The following is a 17,551-nucleotide window of genomic DNA, read 5'->3' on the forward strand; positions in this document are numbered from 1 at the left end:
AGATGTGTCTGGCCTTATGTTACAGGCTTGAGAGTGTTTTCCAGGGACCATTTGCTATGAAAGATTTGTGAGTGTCTTCTCCCAATAAAGTCAATCCTGTCAGTTTTCTGAACATTAGCACTATACATGTCAGAAATTAATGCCAGACTAGAAATACTTTGAACCTAACAGTACCATTAAACCTTCCCAGGAAGGTAGCACTCAGGTGTGAGAAGTGTGTTGCCTCAATGGTGTTCACACCTCAACTTCTTGTAAGCAGCAGGAAGATCAGCTTTTAGTGACTTAAAGCTAGAAGTGAGAAAACTCTACACTAAAGTCATGTATATGAAAAATTATGAGACTTTCTGATTCATTTTTAGTGCAAAGTGTTTTATTTTTTAAAGATTTATTTATTTGAAAGAGTTACACAGAGAGAGGAGAGGCAGAGAAAGAGAGAGAGGTCTTCCATCCGTTTCCATTACTCCCCAGATGGTCGCAACTGCTGGAACTGTGCCTATCCGAAACCAGGAGCTTCTTCCGGGTCTCCCACGCAGGTGCAGGGGCCCAAGGACTTGGGCCATCCGCTACTGATTTCCCAGGCCACAGCAGAGAGCTGGATCAGAATTGGAGCAGCTGGGTCTTGAACTGGCGCCTATATGGGATGCTGGTGCTTCAGGCCAGGGCATTAACCCGCTGCGCCACAGCGCCAGTCCGCAAAGTGTTTTTTAACAGTAAAATCAGGTGAAATTTAGAAAAGTTTTTGGTGATAGGTATTAATCATTAATAAGGAATAGTTATCTATTTTTTTTAAATGTAGGGACATTTGGGTAAAATAGTTTGAAAACTAACACTTTCTACATGTACTTGATATGTGTATCAGCACAGCATTTAAGAATGGAACTCATACAAAGTTAGGTGTATTTCTTTTCTATAGAAGTGATTTTTCTGGTTGGTATTAAGAGTATTATAGAAGAATATTGTGAGCTGATATTAAATTTTGACAGATGAGTATCCTGAATTTTGTTGCCTACGTGTTCTCAGTTGGGAAGCTTTTAACAACCTTAAATTTAATATTAATACCTATAGTGATATTCTTAGTTAAATCAAAATTCAAAAGGAAATGATCTTAGGAAGTCTGTAAATGATTTTTGGTGTGTTTAAGGAGAGGTGGATAGAAGTATGTGAGAGAATACAACATTTGGAGTATCAAAAGGAATAGCCGTGGAGGTGTACACAGGTAAGTAGATAACTTGGTCAGTAATAGTTGTCCTCGGCCGGCGCCACAGCTCAATAGGCTAATCCTCCACCTTGTGGCGCCGGCACACCGGGTTCTAGTCCCGGTCGGGGCGCCGGATTCTGTCCCGGTTGGCCCTCTTCCAGGCCAGCTCTCTGCTATGGCCCAGGAGTGCAGAGGAGGATGGCCCGAGTGCTTGGGCCCTGCACCCCTGGGAGACCAGGATAAGCACCTGGCTCCTGCCTTAGGATCAGCGCGGTGTGCTGGCCGCAGCGCACCAGCCACAGTGGCTATTGGAGGGTGAACCAGTGGCAAAAAGGAAGACCTTTCTCTCTGTCTCTCTCTCTCTCACTATCCACTCTGTCAAAAATAAATAAATAAATAAAAATTAAAAAAAAAATAGTTGTCCTCAGCACACACTTTATACTTCACTCACTGGAGTTGACTAAATATTTCACCTGATTTTTTAATTTTAAGCATTGCATTTGCCAATGTTTTTAGGTACTACTAAATAATATGATGAAATTTAGACCGTTTGTTAAAGGGAGCTTAAAGTGATAACCTATTTTATTTGGTAGATTGATGTAAGCAAGAAACTCCTGTTTTTTCACTTAGAGGATCCCCTAAATCCTGATTTAACCTTTGTCCTCCTAGGTCAATGGTGTGCAGCTCTATGGAAAATCTCGCCGAGAAGCAGTCTCCTTTCTTAAAGAAGTGCCACCTCCTTTTACCCTGGTTTGCTGTCGACGATTGTTTGATGATGAGGCCTCTGTGGATGAACCGAGGACCACTGAACCTTCCCTTCCTGAGATGGAGGTACCAAGTGAATATGCTGTGATTCCCATAGGCATGCTCGTGGTTTGTTTTTGTTTTTTTGTTTTGTTTGTTTGTTTTAAGATTTATTTATTTGAATGTCAGAGAGAGGGAGAGACAGAGAGAACTTCTGTCCACTGGTTCACTCTCTAGATGGCCACAGTGGCCAGGTCTGGGCCAGGCTCAAGCCAGGAGCAGGGAACTTCTTCTGGGTCTCCCATGTAAGGTGGCAGGGGCCCAAGGACTGACTTGGACCAAATTTCGCTGCTTTTCCCAAGTACATTAGGAGGTAGCTGGATGCCCATGCTGCAGGTGGCAGCTTAACCTGCTGTGCCACAGCACCTGCGCGGCATGCTCTTTCATCAGGCTTCCCTGAAGAGTGGATGGAAATGTGGAGGGAGGGGGACCTGACCCAACTGCTCCTTTGTATTTCACTAAGGGAACAATGCATAGCTTTTCAAATTGTCAGTGTTCATTTAATGACATAAACTCTCCTGTCTTTAAAACATTGGCAACATTAATATGCATGCATTTTTGTTTTTAAGAACCTTTTTTTTTTTAAAGTTATTGCCTGGACTTGTACTGTTGGCTTCTAGTTCAACTCACTTCATCATTATAAGTTTAAGATGTTGCTGTGTGTTGAATATCTAATGGACTTCCCTTTTTCAGAGCCTTAAAAATATGAAGATCTGTGATCAGTTTCAAAATCAGTCTAGAAATTGCTATAAGGTCAGAGAATAAAATCTTACCTAAGAGGAGTTCCAGCAGGATTTCAATTCTGAAAAGAATTTTAAACATATTCTTTGCCATTGTATGCCATTTATAGCTTCATCTATTACGCTACATTTCTCCTCTTCCAGACTCTTTAAAAAATGTTTATGTATTTGGAAGGCAAAGAGAGAAATGGAGACAGAGATCTTCAATCCACTGGTTCACTTTCCAAATGCCTGTACCAGCTGGGTCTGGGCCATGCTGAAGCCAAGAGCCCAGAACTCAGTCTGGATCTTCCACATGGGTGGTAGAGACCCAAGTACTTGAGCCATCATCTGATGCCTCCTAGAATGCACATTAGTAGGTGGTTGGATTGGAAGTTGAGGAGCCAGGAGTCCAACCAAGCACTCTGACATGGGATGCGCTCATCGCAGGAGGCATCTTAACTGCTGTGCCAACTGTCTTCGCCCAGACTTTTAGATTATAATTCTGTTAAATCCAGTTTAAGGCCTTGGGACCTTCTCTTTCACCTAAATTCTGGATTTCAAGATATTTGGACCCTAATCTTGTCTCTACCACTTAAGACTTGTGAATTTAAGGGCAAATAATTTGACTTTCTGTTCATTTTCTTTTCTTCTAAAGACTTATTTATTTATTTGAATGTCAGAGTTACACAGAAAGAGGAGAGGCAGAGAGAGAGAGAGACATCTTCCATCCCCTGGTTCACTCCCCAGTTGGCTGCAACCGCTGGAGCTGCGCCATTCCAAAGCCAGGAGCTAGGAGCTTCCTCTGGGTCTCCCATGTGGGTGCAGAGGCCCATCTTCTGCCTTCCCAGGCCATAGCAGAGAGCTGGATCGGAAGTGGAGCAGCCGGGTCTCAAACTGGTGCCCATATGGGATGCCAGCACTGCAGGTGGCAGCTTTACCCGCTACACCACATTGCCGGGCCATCTCTGTTCATTTTCATCCTCTGAAAAATGGTGGTACTTACAGTAATTATGCACCTCATGAGTTTGTGTGAGAAGAAACGGAACAATATGTGCAAAGTTCTGTGTGTAATGCCCAAGTATGAGAAGTGCTCAGTGTCTGAGCCATCGCTCTTCTTCACTCCTCAGGTCCCCTTGTCCTTGTTTACTGATTCCTTAAGGCACTGAAGAGTCACAGATTCGTTAGTGTACTTTCATCTTGCCTGTCCAGGAGGACTGTCAGCATCTTGGGCCAAGACCATATCTTAAAATTATTTTCTGTATAATAGCATTTTTATTTTGTACTGGGCAAATAACAAGAGATTAGTAAATTTTTGATCAGTGATTGACAATCTTTTTTTAAATGTTTATCCTTTGTAAAATAGTACTTCAAGGAGGGAAAGCCAATGCTACACTTTTGTGAGTATCCTTACTAAAATAAAATGTGGATGGTGGCTTCCCTCTGAGGGTCGATAAAAATACCTTTAATCTGATCTTGCAGGGTGTGTAAATCACCCGCTCTGGCTGCTGACTCTGTGCTCCCATCAGTCATGCTTTACCACAATGGGGAACAACAGCTCTGAATTATGCTAAATGTCAGCCTTGCTGCCCATTAGTTGATTGCTTTCCATTCTGTACATACTGGAGTTATGCAGAATTGATTGCATCAAAATGATATATTTCAGGTTGGAATATACTACCTTATGCACCTTGAATGCCTTGAAATTTCTATAAACTCAAGTTTTGTAATCATATGTGGTTACTTTGAATCCTGGCTCTCTTTTCCATGTGTCTATCTTATCATTTATACTGATACCATTTTATGTTCCTAAAGCTTATCTGGTTAGGCAACTCAGTCAAAATTGTTACACTCATTAATTAATTAGGGAGGGTATTAAATGCTACAGTAGAACATCAATCATATTAGTCAGTGGAACTTTTTATTGGAAGATATAATTTAGGAAAAAATTTTTGGAATTTTACTTTCTCACATCAGGCTGAAATATACAGAAGTTATTGATCGAGAATGTTCCCACTGATTCCAAGTTTTGCAATTCAAGAATTAAAAAATTTGCCCATGCTTAGATTCAATCTGCCCTTGACTGTGTATTAACCTTCCAATGCTACAGCAACAGTTTGAGATTTGGACCAATCCTAATTTTATAATGTTTTTGTATTAGCAGTGATGGCTATTCTTCCAAATTACAGAAGATTTTGTCTCACTTTGTTTCATTCTACTAAATGGATTTTTTTAAAGATTTATTTTATTTATTTGAAAGACAGACTTACAGAGAGAGGTAGAGATAGAGAGGTCTTCCATCTGCCGGTTCACTCCCCAGATGACCGCAACTGCTGGAGCTGTGCCAATCCGAAGCCAGGAGCCTCTTCTGGGTCTCCCACGGGGGTGCAAGGGCCCAAGGACTTGGGCCATCTTCTGATGCTATCCCAGGCCATAGCAGAGAGCTGGATTGGAAGCGGAGCAGCTGGAGCTAGAACCGGCACCCATATGGGATGCTGGCGCTTCAGTCCAGGGGTTTAACGTGCTGCACCACAGCGCTGGCCCCATTTTTTTTTTAAGATTTATTTTATTGGAGCCAACACTGTGGTATAGCGGGTAAAGCTGGCGCCTTCAGTAGAAGATGGCACAAGTGCTTGGGCCTCTGAACCAGTGTGGGAGATCTGGAACAAGCTCCTGGCTCCTGGCTTTGGATTGCCCCAGCTCTGGCCATTACAGCCATTTGGGGAGTGAATCAGCATATGGAAGACCTCACTCTTTCTCTCTCTGCCTCTCCTTCTCTCTGCCTGCCTCTGCCTCTCTGTAACTCTGCCTTTCAAATAAATCTTAAAAAAAAAAAAAGATGAAGCCTATTTTATTTATTTGAAAGGCAGAGTTAGAGGGAGATGAAGGGAGTTAGAGAGAATCAATCTTCCATCTGGGGGTTCACTTCCCAAATGTCTACAATAGCCAAGGTTGGGCCAAGAAAGAGCCAGAAGCTTCATCTGGGTCTTCCACATGATTACAGGGGCACAAGGACTTGGGCCATCCTCCACTGCATTTCCAAGGGGATTAGCAGGAAGCTGGATCAGAAGTGGAGCAGCCAGGACTTTAGCTGGTGCCCATATAGAAGGCTGGCATTGCAGGCTTAACCCATTACACAACAATGCTGGCCCCTAAATGGATTTTTCTAGTATATCTTACTCAAATGTCTGTATATATGATGTATTTTCATTTTATTTAATAAGCTCACCCAAAGTTCAAAGAAGTATACTTCTAAAAATTATTACTCAGGCTGGCACCGCAGTTCACCAGGCTAATCCTCCACCTGAGGTGCCGGCACCCCAGGTTCTAGTCCCGGTTGGGGCACTGGATTCTGTCCCGGTTGCTCCTCTTCCAGTCTAGCTCTCTGCTGTGGCCTGGGAAGGCAGTGGAGGATGGCCCAAGTGCTTGGGCCCTGCACCCACATGGGAGACCAGGAGGAGGAGGAGGCACCTGGCTTCTAGCTTTGGATCAGTGCAGTGCGCTGGCCATAGTGGCCATTTTGGGAGTGAACCAATGGAAGGAAGACCTTTCTTTCTCTCTCTCTCTCTCTCTCTCTAACTCTGCCTGTCAAAAAAAAAAAAAAAAAATTACTACTCAGTGATTGTTTACAGTCCTCATTTCTGCTGTTGAGGAATAGTATTTTCTTCTTACTATTTGTTGAACTCTTTACTTAGTGTAGGGTTAATATTATGATTATAAAGTAAACTGAAAGTAGATCATTGTAAAAATTAAGAGATGAAGGAGGAAGGGTGGGAATGTGGGTGGAAGGAAGGGAGGGTGGGAAGTATTGCTATGTTCCTAAATGTGTATATATGAAATACATGAAATTTATATACCTTAAGTAAATAAAAAGAAAAAATACTATTTAGTTAAAAATGTTATTTCAAAAACTAAAAACGGGGCCAGCGCTGTGGCATAGCAGCTAAAGTAACTGCCTGCATTGCCGGCATTCCATATGGGCACCAGTTCAAGTCCCACCTGCTCCACTTCCGATCCAGCTCTCTGCTATGGTCTGGGAAAGCAGTAGAAGAAGTCCCAAGTCCTTGGGTCCCTGCACCTACTTGGGAGACCTGGAAGAAGCTTCTGGCTCCCAGCTTCAGATCAGTGCAGCTCTGGCCATTCCACCCATTTGGGGAGTGAACCAGCAGATGGAAGACCTCTTTTTTTCTCTCTCTCTTTGCCTATATCTATCTGTAAATCTGCCTTTTAATTAAATAAGTAAATCTTTAAAAGAAAAAAAAGTAAAAAAGGGAGGGGAAGGAATATCATTATATTTTACAATTCTGTTATTATATTCTTAAACTTGTATATATGAATTATATTGAATCTGTTCTCTTTGTAATATTACATTAACATGAAAAAATAAAGTAGCAGGTGATTAAAAACTTCTAATTAGAGAGAGGGTGTATAGCCTAGTGACTAAGATACCTGTATCCCACTCTGGAATACCTCGGTTTGATTCTGGGCTTTAGCTTATTTTCTTTAAGATTTATTTTACTTATTTGATAGAGTGACAGAGAGAGGGACAGACAGAAAGATAGATCTTTCATCTGCTGTTTCAGTCCCTAAGTGGCTTTGATGGCTGATGCTGGGCCAGACTGAAACAGGAGCCTGGAACTCTATCTGGGTCTCCAGTGAGAGTGGCGAGGAACCATCTTCCATGGCTTTCCCAGGTACATTAGCAGGGAGCGTGATCAACAAGACAGTGAAGATTTGAACTGGCACTCTGATATGAGATGTTAGCATTGCAGGCAGCAGCTTACCCTGGTGTGCCACAATGCCAGCCTGCTTGGCTCCAGCTTCTTCCAGCTACTGCAGACTTTGGGATGTAGCAGTGATCATTCATGTAATTGGGTTGGGAACTCTTTCTCTCTCTGCCTCTCAAATAGATTTCTTAATAAAAATTGTTCAGATCTTCTAGTTTTCCAGTTTATTGTTTCCTATAAAATTTATTAAAGATTTATTTATTTATTTGAAAGGCAGAATTAGAGAGAGACAGATCTTCTATCTGCTGGTTCACACCTCTAATGGCAGCAACAGCCAGATCTAGACCCATCAGGCAGGAGCCAGAAGCTTCTTTCTGGTCTCCCACATGTATGCAGGGTGCAAGTACTCGGGCCATCTTCTGCTGCTTTCCCAGGATCTTTAGCAGGGAAGCTGGATGGGAAGTGGAACAGCCAGGACTCGCACCAGCACTCATATGGGATGCTGGCATTGTAGGTGGTCTCTGTACCCACTATACCACAACTCCAGCCCTTTATTTCTTTATGTATTAAATCTACATAAATGTATTACATTTCCATCTAATAAGTGCAGAACCTGAAGTCTGTAAATGTGTTTCTGATGTGTATAGTTATAACTCGGTTTTGCTCACGTATTTGTGTTTTTGTGTGTGGCAAGTTTTCTTTGATTTCTAATGGTCATTTCCCTGAAAATAATTTGTTTCAGGATGTCCTGATATCTTGTATGAAAATGCTTGTCTTCAAGGTAGATTTTTTTTACTAATGCCTGTTCACTTCAGGTCCCAGACTTGAGGGATTTTGGCTGCTATGGCTGTGTTCCCAGCTGCAAATATTTGGGATGTCCAGGATTTTGCCACAAGTTGATAAGATTCTTTTGCCAACTCAAACTTCACAGCACTTACCTGGGATGGAAAATAGATGGGTTGAGTTCTTGTATACTAGGAGAGTTTAGCCCTTTGGAGTCCCAGAAGAATGTGGTTTAAAAATTCTCAAAGAATCCCCACCTTTTTTTTGGACAGGCAGAGTTAGAGAGAGAGAGAAGTCTTCCTTCCGTTGGTTCACTCCCCAAATGGTCACCATGGCCGGTGCACTGCGCCGATCCGAAGCCAGGAGCCAGGTGATTCCTTCTGGTCTCCCATGCGGGTGCAGGGCCCAAGGACTTGGGCCATCCTCCACTGCACTCCCGGGCCACAGCAGAGAGCTGGCCTGGAAGAGGAGCAACCGGGACAGAATCCAGTTCCCCAACTGGGACTAGAACCCGGGGTGCCGGTGCCGCAGACAGAGGATTACCCAAGTGAGCCGCGGTGCTGGCTACATACTGAATCTTAATTTCTTTTTTTTTTTTTAATTTTTTTATTTTTGACAGGCAGAGTGGACAGTGAGAGAGAGAGAGACAGAGAGAAAGGTCTTCCTTTGCCATTGGTTCACCCTCCAATGGCCGCTGCAGCCGGCACGCTGCAGCCAGTGTATCACGCTGATCTGAAGCCAGAAGCCAGGTGCTTCTCCTGGTCTCCCATGTGGGTGCAGGGCCCAAGGACTTGGCCATCCTCCACTGCACTCCCCGGCCATAGCAGAGAGCTGGCCTGGAAGAGGGGCAACCGGGACAGAATCCGGCGCCCTTACTGGGACTAGAACCCGGTGTGCCAGCAGCGCAGGCGGAGGATTAGCCTATTGAGCCACAGCGCCGGCCCTGAATCTTAATTTCTGTCATCCTCACCCAACGTGTTATCTGAATTTATGTTCAAGTTTGTGTTGATAAAGTTCCAAAATAAAAAATAAGCTCTAAAAATTTTTTTTAGTTTTACATTTGTATCCTTTTCGTTATTTTAGCTAAAATACTCAACAGGAGTTTCTTGGGAAAGAAAAGATTTATTTCAACTTACAGTTTGGTGGTTATAGTTCAGTAAAAGGCAGCCCCTTACTCTTATGTCTGGTAGAAGCTCATCATGGTGGTTGTGGAGGAGTGATCACATGGTGAGCCAGGAAGCAGAGAGAGCAGAACTTAATAACTCTCTTGAGAGGTCAACACTCTGAGGGCATGTCATGCCTCCAGTCACCCCACAAGCCCTACCTCTTAGTCACAATTATATCAAGTCTCCCCTTAATCTATCAACCATTGGCATTAAGACATCAGAGTTTAAACATCTGCATAACTTTTGGGGAGATAGATCATACTCATCTGTAACAAGTCTAACTTTATTAAGGAATTTCAAGAGAAAAATAAACATCAAAGATAAATGAGTAATATGTTGGAACAAATATTAATTGAATGAGCAAGGTATTGTGTATTTTGAGTGCATAATCATGGTAAAATCTATAGTGGTCTTCAAAGAGTTTCTTATTCCATTGTAACCTAGAAGCCATTTTTTTAGTTGCTGGGACTGTATGAGGGGACTTAAAATAAAAAAGTTCACTGAAAATGGGATTAAAAGATAAGTTTGTGGGACAGTTGTTATGGTTAATAGGTTAAGCTATCGCTTCTGACACAATATTGAAGCAGCTGTTTGGTCCCAGTTGCCATGCTTCCTATCCAATTCGCTGCTAATGTGCCTGGGAGGGCAACGGAGGATGGCCCAAGTACTTGGATCCCTGCCACCCTCCAGGGAGATTCAGATGGAGTCCAGGCTCCAGGCTTCAGCCTGACCCAGTCTTGGCTATTGCAACCATCTGGGGAGTGATTCAGAGGGTGGAAGATCTCTTTTTTTGTCTTTCCTTCCATCTCTTTCACTCTGCCTATCAAATAAATAAATAAGTAAATAAATCTTTATATTAAAAAGATAAATTTATTTTGGTGCAAATACTTGAAATTCATGCATAGTTTTTATATCATTTGCATTTTTCATGAGATTTTTAAAGATGCTATAAAGAGAATTAATTCTTCAGCTTCAGATATATGTTGAGAGTATTTTGGGACAGGATAAAATAAATCACATGAAAACAATAATACATGTACAAACAGTATAAAAACAGAAGGTTTTTTGAAATAGCATTTTCCTTATTGGGTATCCTGTAATTCCACATAGCAGTGATTCTTCTCTGTGGCGGTACAGGGAGTTTGCAGGAAAGGGACTTTTATGGTATGACGTCAAGAAAAGTAACCAAGGACTTGTGTGCTAGGCAGTTTTGCTAATTTGCTTTCTCTATGATCAGGTTTTCAACTTAGTGCTTTTTACCTATTTTTCTACTTATACAATAGCAAATGACTTTTTTTTTTCACTTTATTTTTTGAGTAAAGCTTTTCTTAAAAACTTCTAAGAGCCACAGAAATGGTTTCCCTCTCCTAATCTTGCCAGTCTCTGTATTTTTATCTCTCTTTGTCTCTCATTGTTATTATAAATGCAAGCATTTCCTACTCAAATACCTTACAAGCTTCTACTTTATATGATGTTTTCATTTTTACTTAAATTGCATATTTTTCCTTTTATGCTTCTAATGGGATGACAGAACTCATTGAAGTATAAGAGGTCAGTGTTAATACTTTGAATGAAGCAGGTACTTTTCATTTTTTAAAAACTTATTTGAACAATCTGCATTTGTGTTTGAATTTTCATGAAGTCTTATTTAGAGTGTATGTGCCCTAGTGCATGCCCCTTTTTAAAAGATTAAAAAGGAAAACTATGCATGCTGAAAAGAATTCCTAGTTTGAAAGGAAGCTGTGAGATTCCTTATAAATGTTCATTCTTTTCAAATTGAAGGACATTTTGAAGCATTTATTTTCTTTGGTTTTTCAGGTTGACCACAATATAGATGTCAACACTGAAGAAGATGATGGTGAATTAGCTCTCTGGTCTCCTGAAATCAAGATTGTGGAGCTATTAAAAGATCATAAAGGTTTGGGATTCAGCATTTTGGATTACCAGGTATAAAAACTCACATAGAAGCAATTGTGGTTTTTTTTTTTTTTTCAATGATTGGTTTATATTAAGGTTATGTGAATTATTGATTAAAGTACTCATTGACTTAAGTAAAGTTGAATCCCAAAGTTGGGATGTTATACTCCAAATTATTCCTTTAAAAGTAATAGCTCCCATAGTGAATAAAATTGTGCATGATACAATAACTGAACAGTAAACAATAGTTTTATATCCTTGGATGCTTTTAGATACTAGAACTTGATGAACTTTTTCATGTGGAGGAGTTTTCCCTCTGCTTTATTGGTATATTTCACATATCATAAAATTCACCCATTTAAACATATAGTTCAATTATTTTTAGTATATTTTTGGAGTAGTATGATCATTTCCACACTCTTAATTTTAGAACATATTCAACACCCCCAAAAGAAACCCTGTTTACACGTTAGCATTCATTCCCTAGTCTCTCCCTTCATATAAAGGTTTTTATGGTTTGCTTGCCTCCAAATTTCAATGAGCTTAAATAAATATAAAATTTTCAATGAAATTATACATATATTATTTATGTATTTACATGTACTCCAATTATTACTAGGGTAAAATTCCTAATACATTTGGTGGGCATGTGAAAGATCACACAATCCAATTACTGTCATGTTGTTAGAGCTTTGGTCATTTGGGAGAATCACAATTGTTGGCAAGTAATCTCTTCACTTTTAAGATGCATATTTTTAATACTTTAGTCTGCCTAAACACATTGTAGTTTAATAAAACAAAAATGTACTCTTATCAAAGCACATAAAATCCATTTTTTTTAATACAATAAAGCAGTTGGGAACAGATTAAAAGGAAAATACTTTGAACATTATGTTAAGAACATTAAATTCTGTATTTTGGCAGTGTGATTTAAGATTACTGAAATAGATTGTATCTATTTCATTTTTGCTGGCATATTTCTATGCCAGATAGCTTTCTTTGTTATTAGAACTTCTCTTTAGAATATTATTGAATTGAGTTGTTGATTCCAAATGAATATTTTGGGAAATATTTTTATCAATAAATGTCAATTCTGGAAATCTTTATATTGGTTGGTGTTAGGGTATATAAAACAAATGACAGGAACTCTTTTATTCCTCTGCATTGAACCCTATCACACAGGAGATAGTTATTAAGAACTTGCAGAATGATTTAATAAAGTTTAGGTTAGCTAGAGTTAACTGGAATCTAGTGAACAAATTCAGTTGCAGTTTAACTATTTTGGTAATTGGTTTTAAATTTAGACAACACTTTTCAGATGTGCTGTTAGGTACTTGGCTACATTTCCATTATCATAGGAATTTATAAATATTTGCATTCTTATATATTTGTATCATAGTGGTCGTTCTTACCCTTAGATGACATTACCTGTAAGTTTTAATATTTTGATTATTGTACATATTAAAACAGCAAAGTGTTTTAGAACTTTAAAATTTCAGTAAAGATTGAAAAGAAAAACCTGATTGTCCCTGTTAATTCATTTCCTAGTTAACAAGAAAAATCCCCTTATGAGTTCTAAGATTTACAGTTTTAAAAATAGTTCTAACCATGGAATTTTTTTCTTCACTGCATTCCTATAGATCTACATTGTAACATTTTTTGCTTCTAGGAATTTATTTTTACTAATAAAATTCTAGGGTTTTCTTTTCCTTATTTTCCTCATAATCATCACATATACTGAGCTCCATTTCTATACAATTATATAATTTTGATGCAAAAAAGTGTTAGAAATCCTTTTTGCCTTTGTGTTTCTCAGAAAATTAATAGAACATGTTTAATTTTCTAAATATTTAATTCAAATGAAAGGGCTTTGCTTATTTACTTCTGTAGCTAAACTTTTGGAAAAAAATTCAATATTGGATGTTTTTCATAAGACAATCTTAAGTGCACTTACAGTTGTATACAGCACAATTTTGCCATTTGTCTGTGTTATGTAAAACTGTCATATACTATGACATTTAGAAGACAGGTAAACAATTTAAAATTTGGCTTGAGGCAAGTTCATTAACTGACTGTACCATCCCTTATTGTAATTAGGTAATAAATTAAATTCTACAGTTGAAAAATATTTTTTGCAAGGCCAGGCAAAGGTTTAGCAAAAGCCAAGCAAGGCCACATTCTTGCTATTATTGTATTTAATGTGTACTGTATGAATTTATTAAGTAGCTGAGTGGGGCCAAGACAGAGTCCTGCCCTGCAAGGCTTAATATATTTGGAATAAGAAACACTGTGGAAACCTTTTAGTTGTAGGCAGAAAGTATTTATAGTAGAGTGGGAGAACTTGCAGGTTAAAAAGGTCCTGTATTAGCAGTATTGAAGAGTTTGAAGATTTATTTATTTGAAAAGCAGAGTTACAGGGAGAGACAAAGAGGAAGATTTCCATCTGGTGGTTCATTCCCCAAATGGTACAACAGGCCAGGGCTGTTCGAGGCTGAAGTCAGGAGCCTAGAACTCCATCTGAGTCTCCCACATGGGTGGTAAGGGCCCAAGTACTTGAGCCATTTCCACCTGCTTTCCCAGGCACATCAGCAGGGAGCTGGATAGGAAGCAGACCAGCCATGACTTGAACCAGCACGCATATGGGATGCTGGCGTCGTAGGTGGCAGCTTAACCCACTAAGCCATAGCGCCAGTCTGGAAGATTTACCTTTCAGTATTAATTTCATCTAACCACTTTCTGTACTTTAAGGAGTTTTGTCTATAATAATATGAAGTTCTTGAGGAGCCTGACAAAATCATAAATATCGATTTCACCGGTGCTCATGTAACATCTGCATCTGTAAAATGGGAATGAAATCTCTAGGTCAAAGAGCTATGTAGATTAAGTGAATTCATATGTGAGAGGAAATAGGATATGTTATGTTATTATGGAAATGCATTAATTTAATTAATTCACTGGTTAATGAATTGATTAATTCAATTTGGAGAATAAGCACAAAATTTTTTGATACTGTCCTCAAAGATGACCATTTACTACAATATAATTGTAGTCTGTCCACTTTATCTAGTTAGATTAGGAAAATTAAGAATTAGATGCCTTTAGTGGAGTTTAAATGCAATTGTAAAATTGCATCTTAAAATGTACCCAACTTTTGATGAGCCATATGTGAATTGCCTAACAATAGATACTGGCCAGAAGTTTGTTTTTTGCATAAATTGAAATGAACTTTAAGAAAAGATGAGTGGATAGATAAAGGATCTTGAAGGAGTCCTTGGAATGATGAGGTGGTCGTTTGGACAAGTTAGAGATTCTGAATATTGTTGTAAGTTGTGTTGCTGAGTAGAGCAAGTAAGTATGCCTTTATGTCTAAAATAAGGAGCTGAGTTTGATATCGAGTTCTGTAATTCAGGCCAAGGAGCAATGTGTGGAAATTTCTTCTCAAGAAAGGCATTTACAATTCAGTCAAAGAGAAAGCAGAGAGCAACAGGGAAGACAGTAAACGTAGTTCAGGTTGTAAGTCTCTTCCTTAGATTTTCGGGTAAAACTATAATGGCTTTATTGGCTATGACTTGAACAGAGGTAGGATGTTAGTTGATCCCAAATATGCCTGGGTGTTACCCACTCAGAATTGTGTACCTATTTCCTGGTGAGTTCTGAGACCTATACCAGAAGGAGAAATTTATTTGCAGCAAATAAGGAGACCATGGAGAATAATTTCCAAAGCTATGCCTCCTTGAGCTGGGAAAAATGGGTATCTTTTATTATTAGGGGGAAATAAATATATAGAAAGAGACTCTTCCATCCACCTGTTCACTCCCCAAATGGCCACAATGGCTGGAGCTGGGCCAATCTGAAGTTAGGAGCCAAGAGCTTCATCCAGGACTCCCATGTGGGTGCAGCAGCCCCAACACTTGTGCCATCATCTGCTGCTTTCCCAGGTGTATGTACAAGGAGCTGGATCTGAAGTGGAGCAACCGGGACTCTAACTGGCTTAATTCGCTACACCACAGTGCCGGCCCTGAGATCTTAGTCTAAAGATGAAGCAAAGGGTGACATTTGAATACTTGTTGATCCATCTGCACAGGCAGGCATTGCTTTTGGGGTAGGGTCTAGACCAGTCCAGCGTGACTGGTGATTGTATTTCTCCTTGAAATGTGACTGAAAAGCTGAAAGACAACTTTTGAAGAACATCAGGTGCTCTTGGGTCTTGAAATAGCAGTGAATCACAAGAAAAACTTTTGAGATAGTCCAGGCAGTAACCATTGACAAAGACATTACTCCATATAGTGGTTTCTTAAAATCCTGGCTTGTATGTGCACCACATTAGAAGATTCATTGGTGTATGTATAACATCCTGCCTTACAGCTTGTGTCATGGGAAATGATGATGTATATCATTTGTCAAGAATGTTGTGGCTTTTAAGTTTTATGGTGTAGTTCTCACCAGTTTCGAGGTGAGACTACCAGATTGTACCTTAATTATCTTTGTCTCACTTTCCTAGTACATAAGTATATTTTTGCTCAGAATATATCTCTGGATTATTACCAATAGTCATACTGATACATACACAATAATGGGTAATGCTTATTGAGAGTTTACTATGGTATAGGCATGTTCTAATTGCTTTAATCCTACTAGTTTATGTGTTCTTCACAAGAACCATATAAAATAAGTATGACTATTGTCTTCATTTTAGAAGTGATGAACTGAGGCACTGAGAAGTTAAATAACTAGGTCAAGTTCATGCACTACTGTGTGGTAGAACAGAAATTTTAACTGAAGCTTCCAGGCCCCAGGTCTTAGGCTTTAGCCATCACACATATTATATTGCTCCCTTCTTTGTGACTGGTATTTCCATATGCATTTTATTACAGATCATCCCCATAGTAAATTTGTTACAGCAGATCTTCTGTTTTTCCAGCTTGCAAAAAGCTTCATAACTTAAAGACTAAACTGCTAGATAGTATCCTCATTTTTAATGGTTATATGCAAGTTTAGTAAGTATTAAAAATTAATTAGTATAGTGTGCTCATGTGTTGTGTAAGAGCTAGTGTTTATTGCTTGAGAAGAAAATAATTGCAAGCTTAAGAATCTTAAACCAGTACAAGTAATTTGTTATGTGTAAATGTTCAGTAATGAATCAATTACTAAATAGTCAGAGTCTGTAATTTTTAATTTCTATAAAAAAAGCTTGAAAAAATTTTAAATTGTATGGGTTTTACCTTCAGTTGACCTTATAAATTAAACATGGCAAGTGGATATTTTCTGGTGTTTTGATTTATGTTGAACTTTGAATAACCCCTCATGATTATAATTCACTGGAAATGTTTGACATTAGCCAATTTTTGAACATTAGCCATGATATTGCCATCCTTGGTACTTTTAAATTTCAGTGATTTAGAAGGAAAATTTATTATCCAATAATTCTCCTCCTTCCCACATCCTATTCCTCATTTCTCTCCCCTCTTGACTGGCTCAGTTTTTGCCAAAGCAGATATTTCTGAAAGACTCTGGGTTTGTCTCACACACTGAGAGAGATAAAAATAGAAAGCTTCATAGCACAGCCTTTGAGAGGTGATTCATATGTAAACATTGTGAGTAATACTTCAGAAATTTGTTTGAAAGACCAAAGGCATATGATGACTCATTAAAAACAGTAGAGAAAATATTCCTCCCCATAAAAATGGACAGTTATTAATTTTCTTAACGAGAAAATGGGTTATAAAACCAAAATAGTATGAATATAAAATATTATAGTATTGCTGAGTCTTGAATATGATATGCTGAAGTATTTGTGAGAAAAACTTTAAGTGTGCAGTTTTGGCAACTATTAACAAATTTTAAAACGTTTTTAAAGTTGTAGGAAGGTGCTATATAAATTTTTAGTGTCTTAAAGTTGGAATTTTTCTTATGTGAGACAAATGACTTTCTGAGCATGTTGCTGATAAATATGGCATAAAATTCAAAGACAGATTAAAAAATACCCTATGACAAGGAGATCTACCCCTCACTTTTCCTCCAGGCAAAAGATACAGTTTTTCTTGTTTGTTCTCTCAGAAGTATTTTATCCATACACAGTTATATAAGTAATAGTTTTTTGTTGTTTAATGTTTATGTTTTGACACATAAATGGGATGTATCATACACATTTTAAGCACTTTGTCTTTCCCCCCCGATTGTATGTTCTTTCATTTTGGTATTTGTAGAGCTACCTAATTCTTTTTAATGACTGCATAA

At 38.8% G+C, this 17,551-nt stretch overlaps 1 protein-coding gene across 9 annotated transcripts in view; it reads left to right on the top strand.

Annotated features, from left to right (window-relative positions):
* PATJ (PATJ crumbs cell polarity complex component) overlaps positions 1-17,551 on the top strand; it is a 445,385-nt gene that overhangs the window by 96,252 nt on the left and 331,582 nt on the right. For all 9 annotated transcript variants that reach the window (XM_062191443.1, XM_062191441.1, XM_062191445.1 and 6 more), the window contains exons 16-17: positions 1,868-2,029; positions 11,216-11,344. In XM_062191443.1, coding sequence (XP_062047427.1) covers positions 1,868-2,029; positions 11,216-11,344 — 291 coding nt within the window. The remainder of the gene's footprint in view (positions 1-1,867; positions 2,030-11,215; positions 11,345-17,551) is intronic.

Source organism: Lepus europaeus, chromosome 5, assembly GCF_033115175.1.
Source record: "Lepus europaeus isolate LE1 chromosome 5, mLepTim1.pri, whole genome shotgun sequence".
Taxonomy (NCBI): Eukaryota; Metazoa; Chordata; class Mammalia; order Lagomorpha; family Leporidae; genus Lepus; species Lepus europaeus.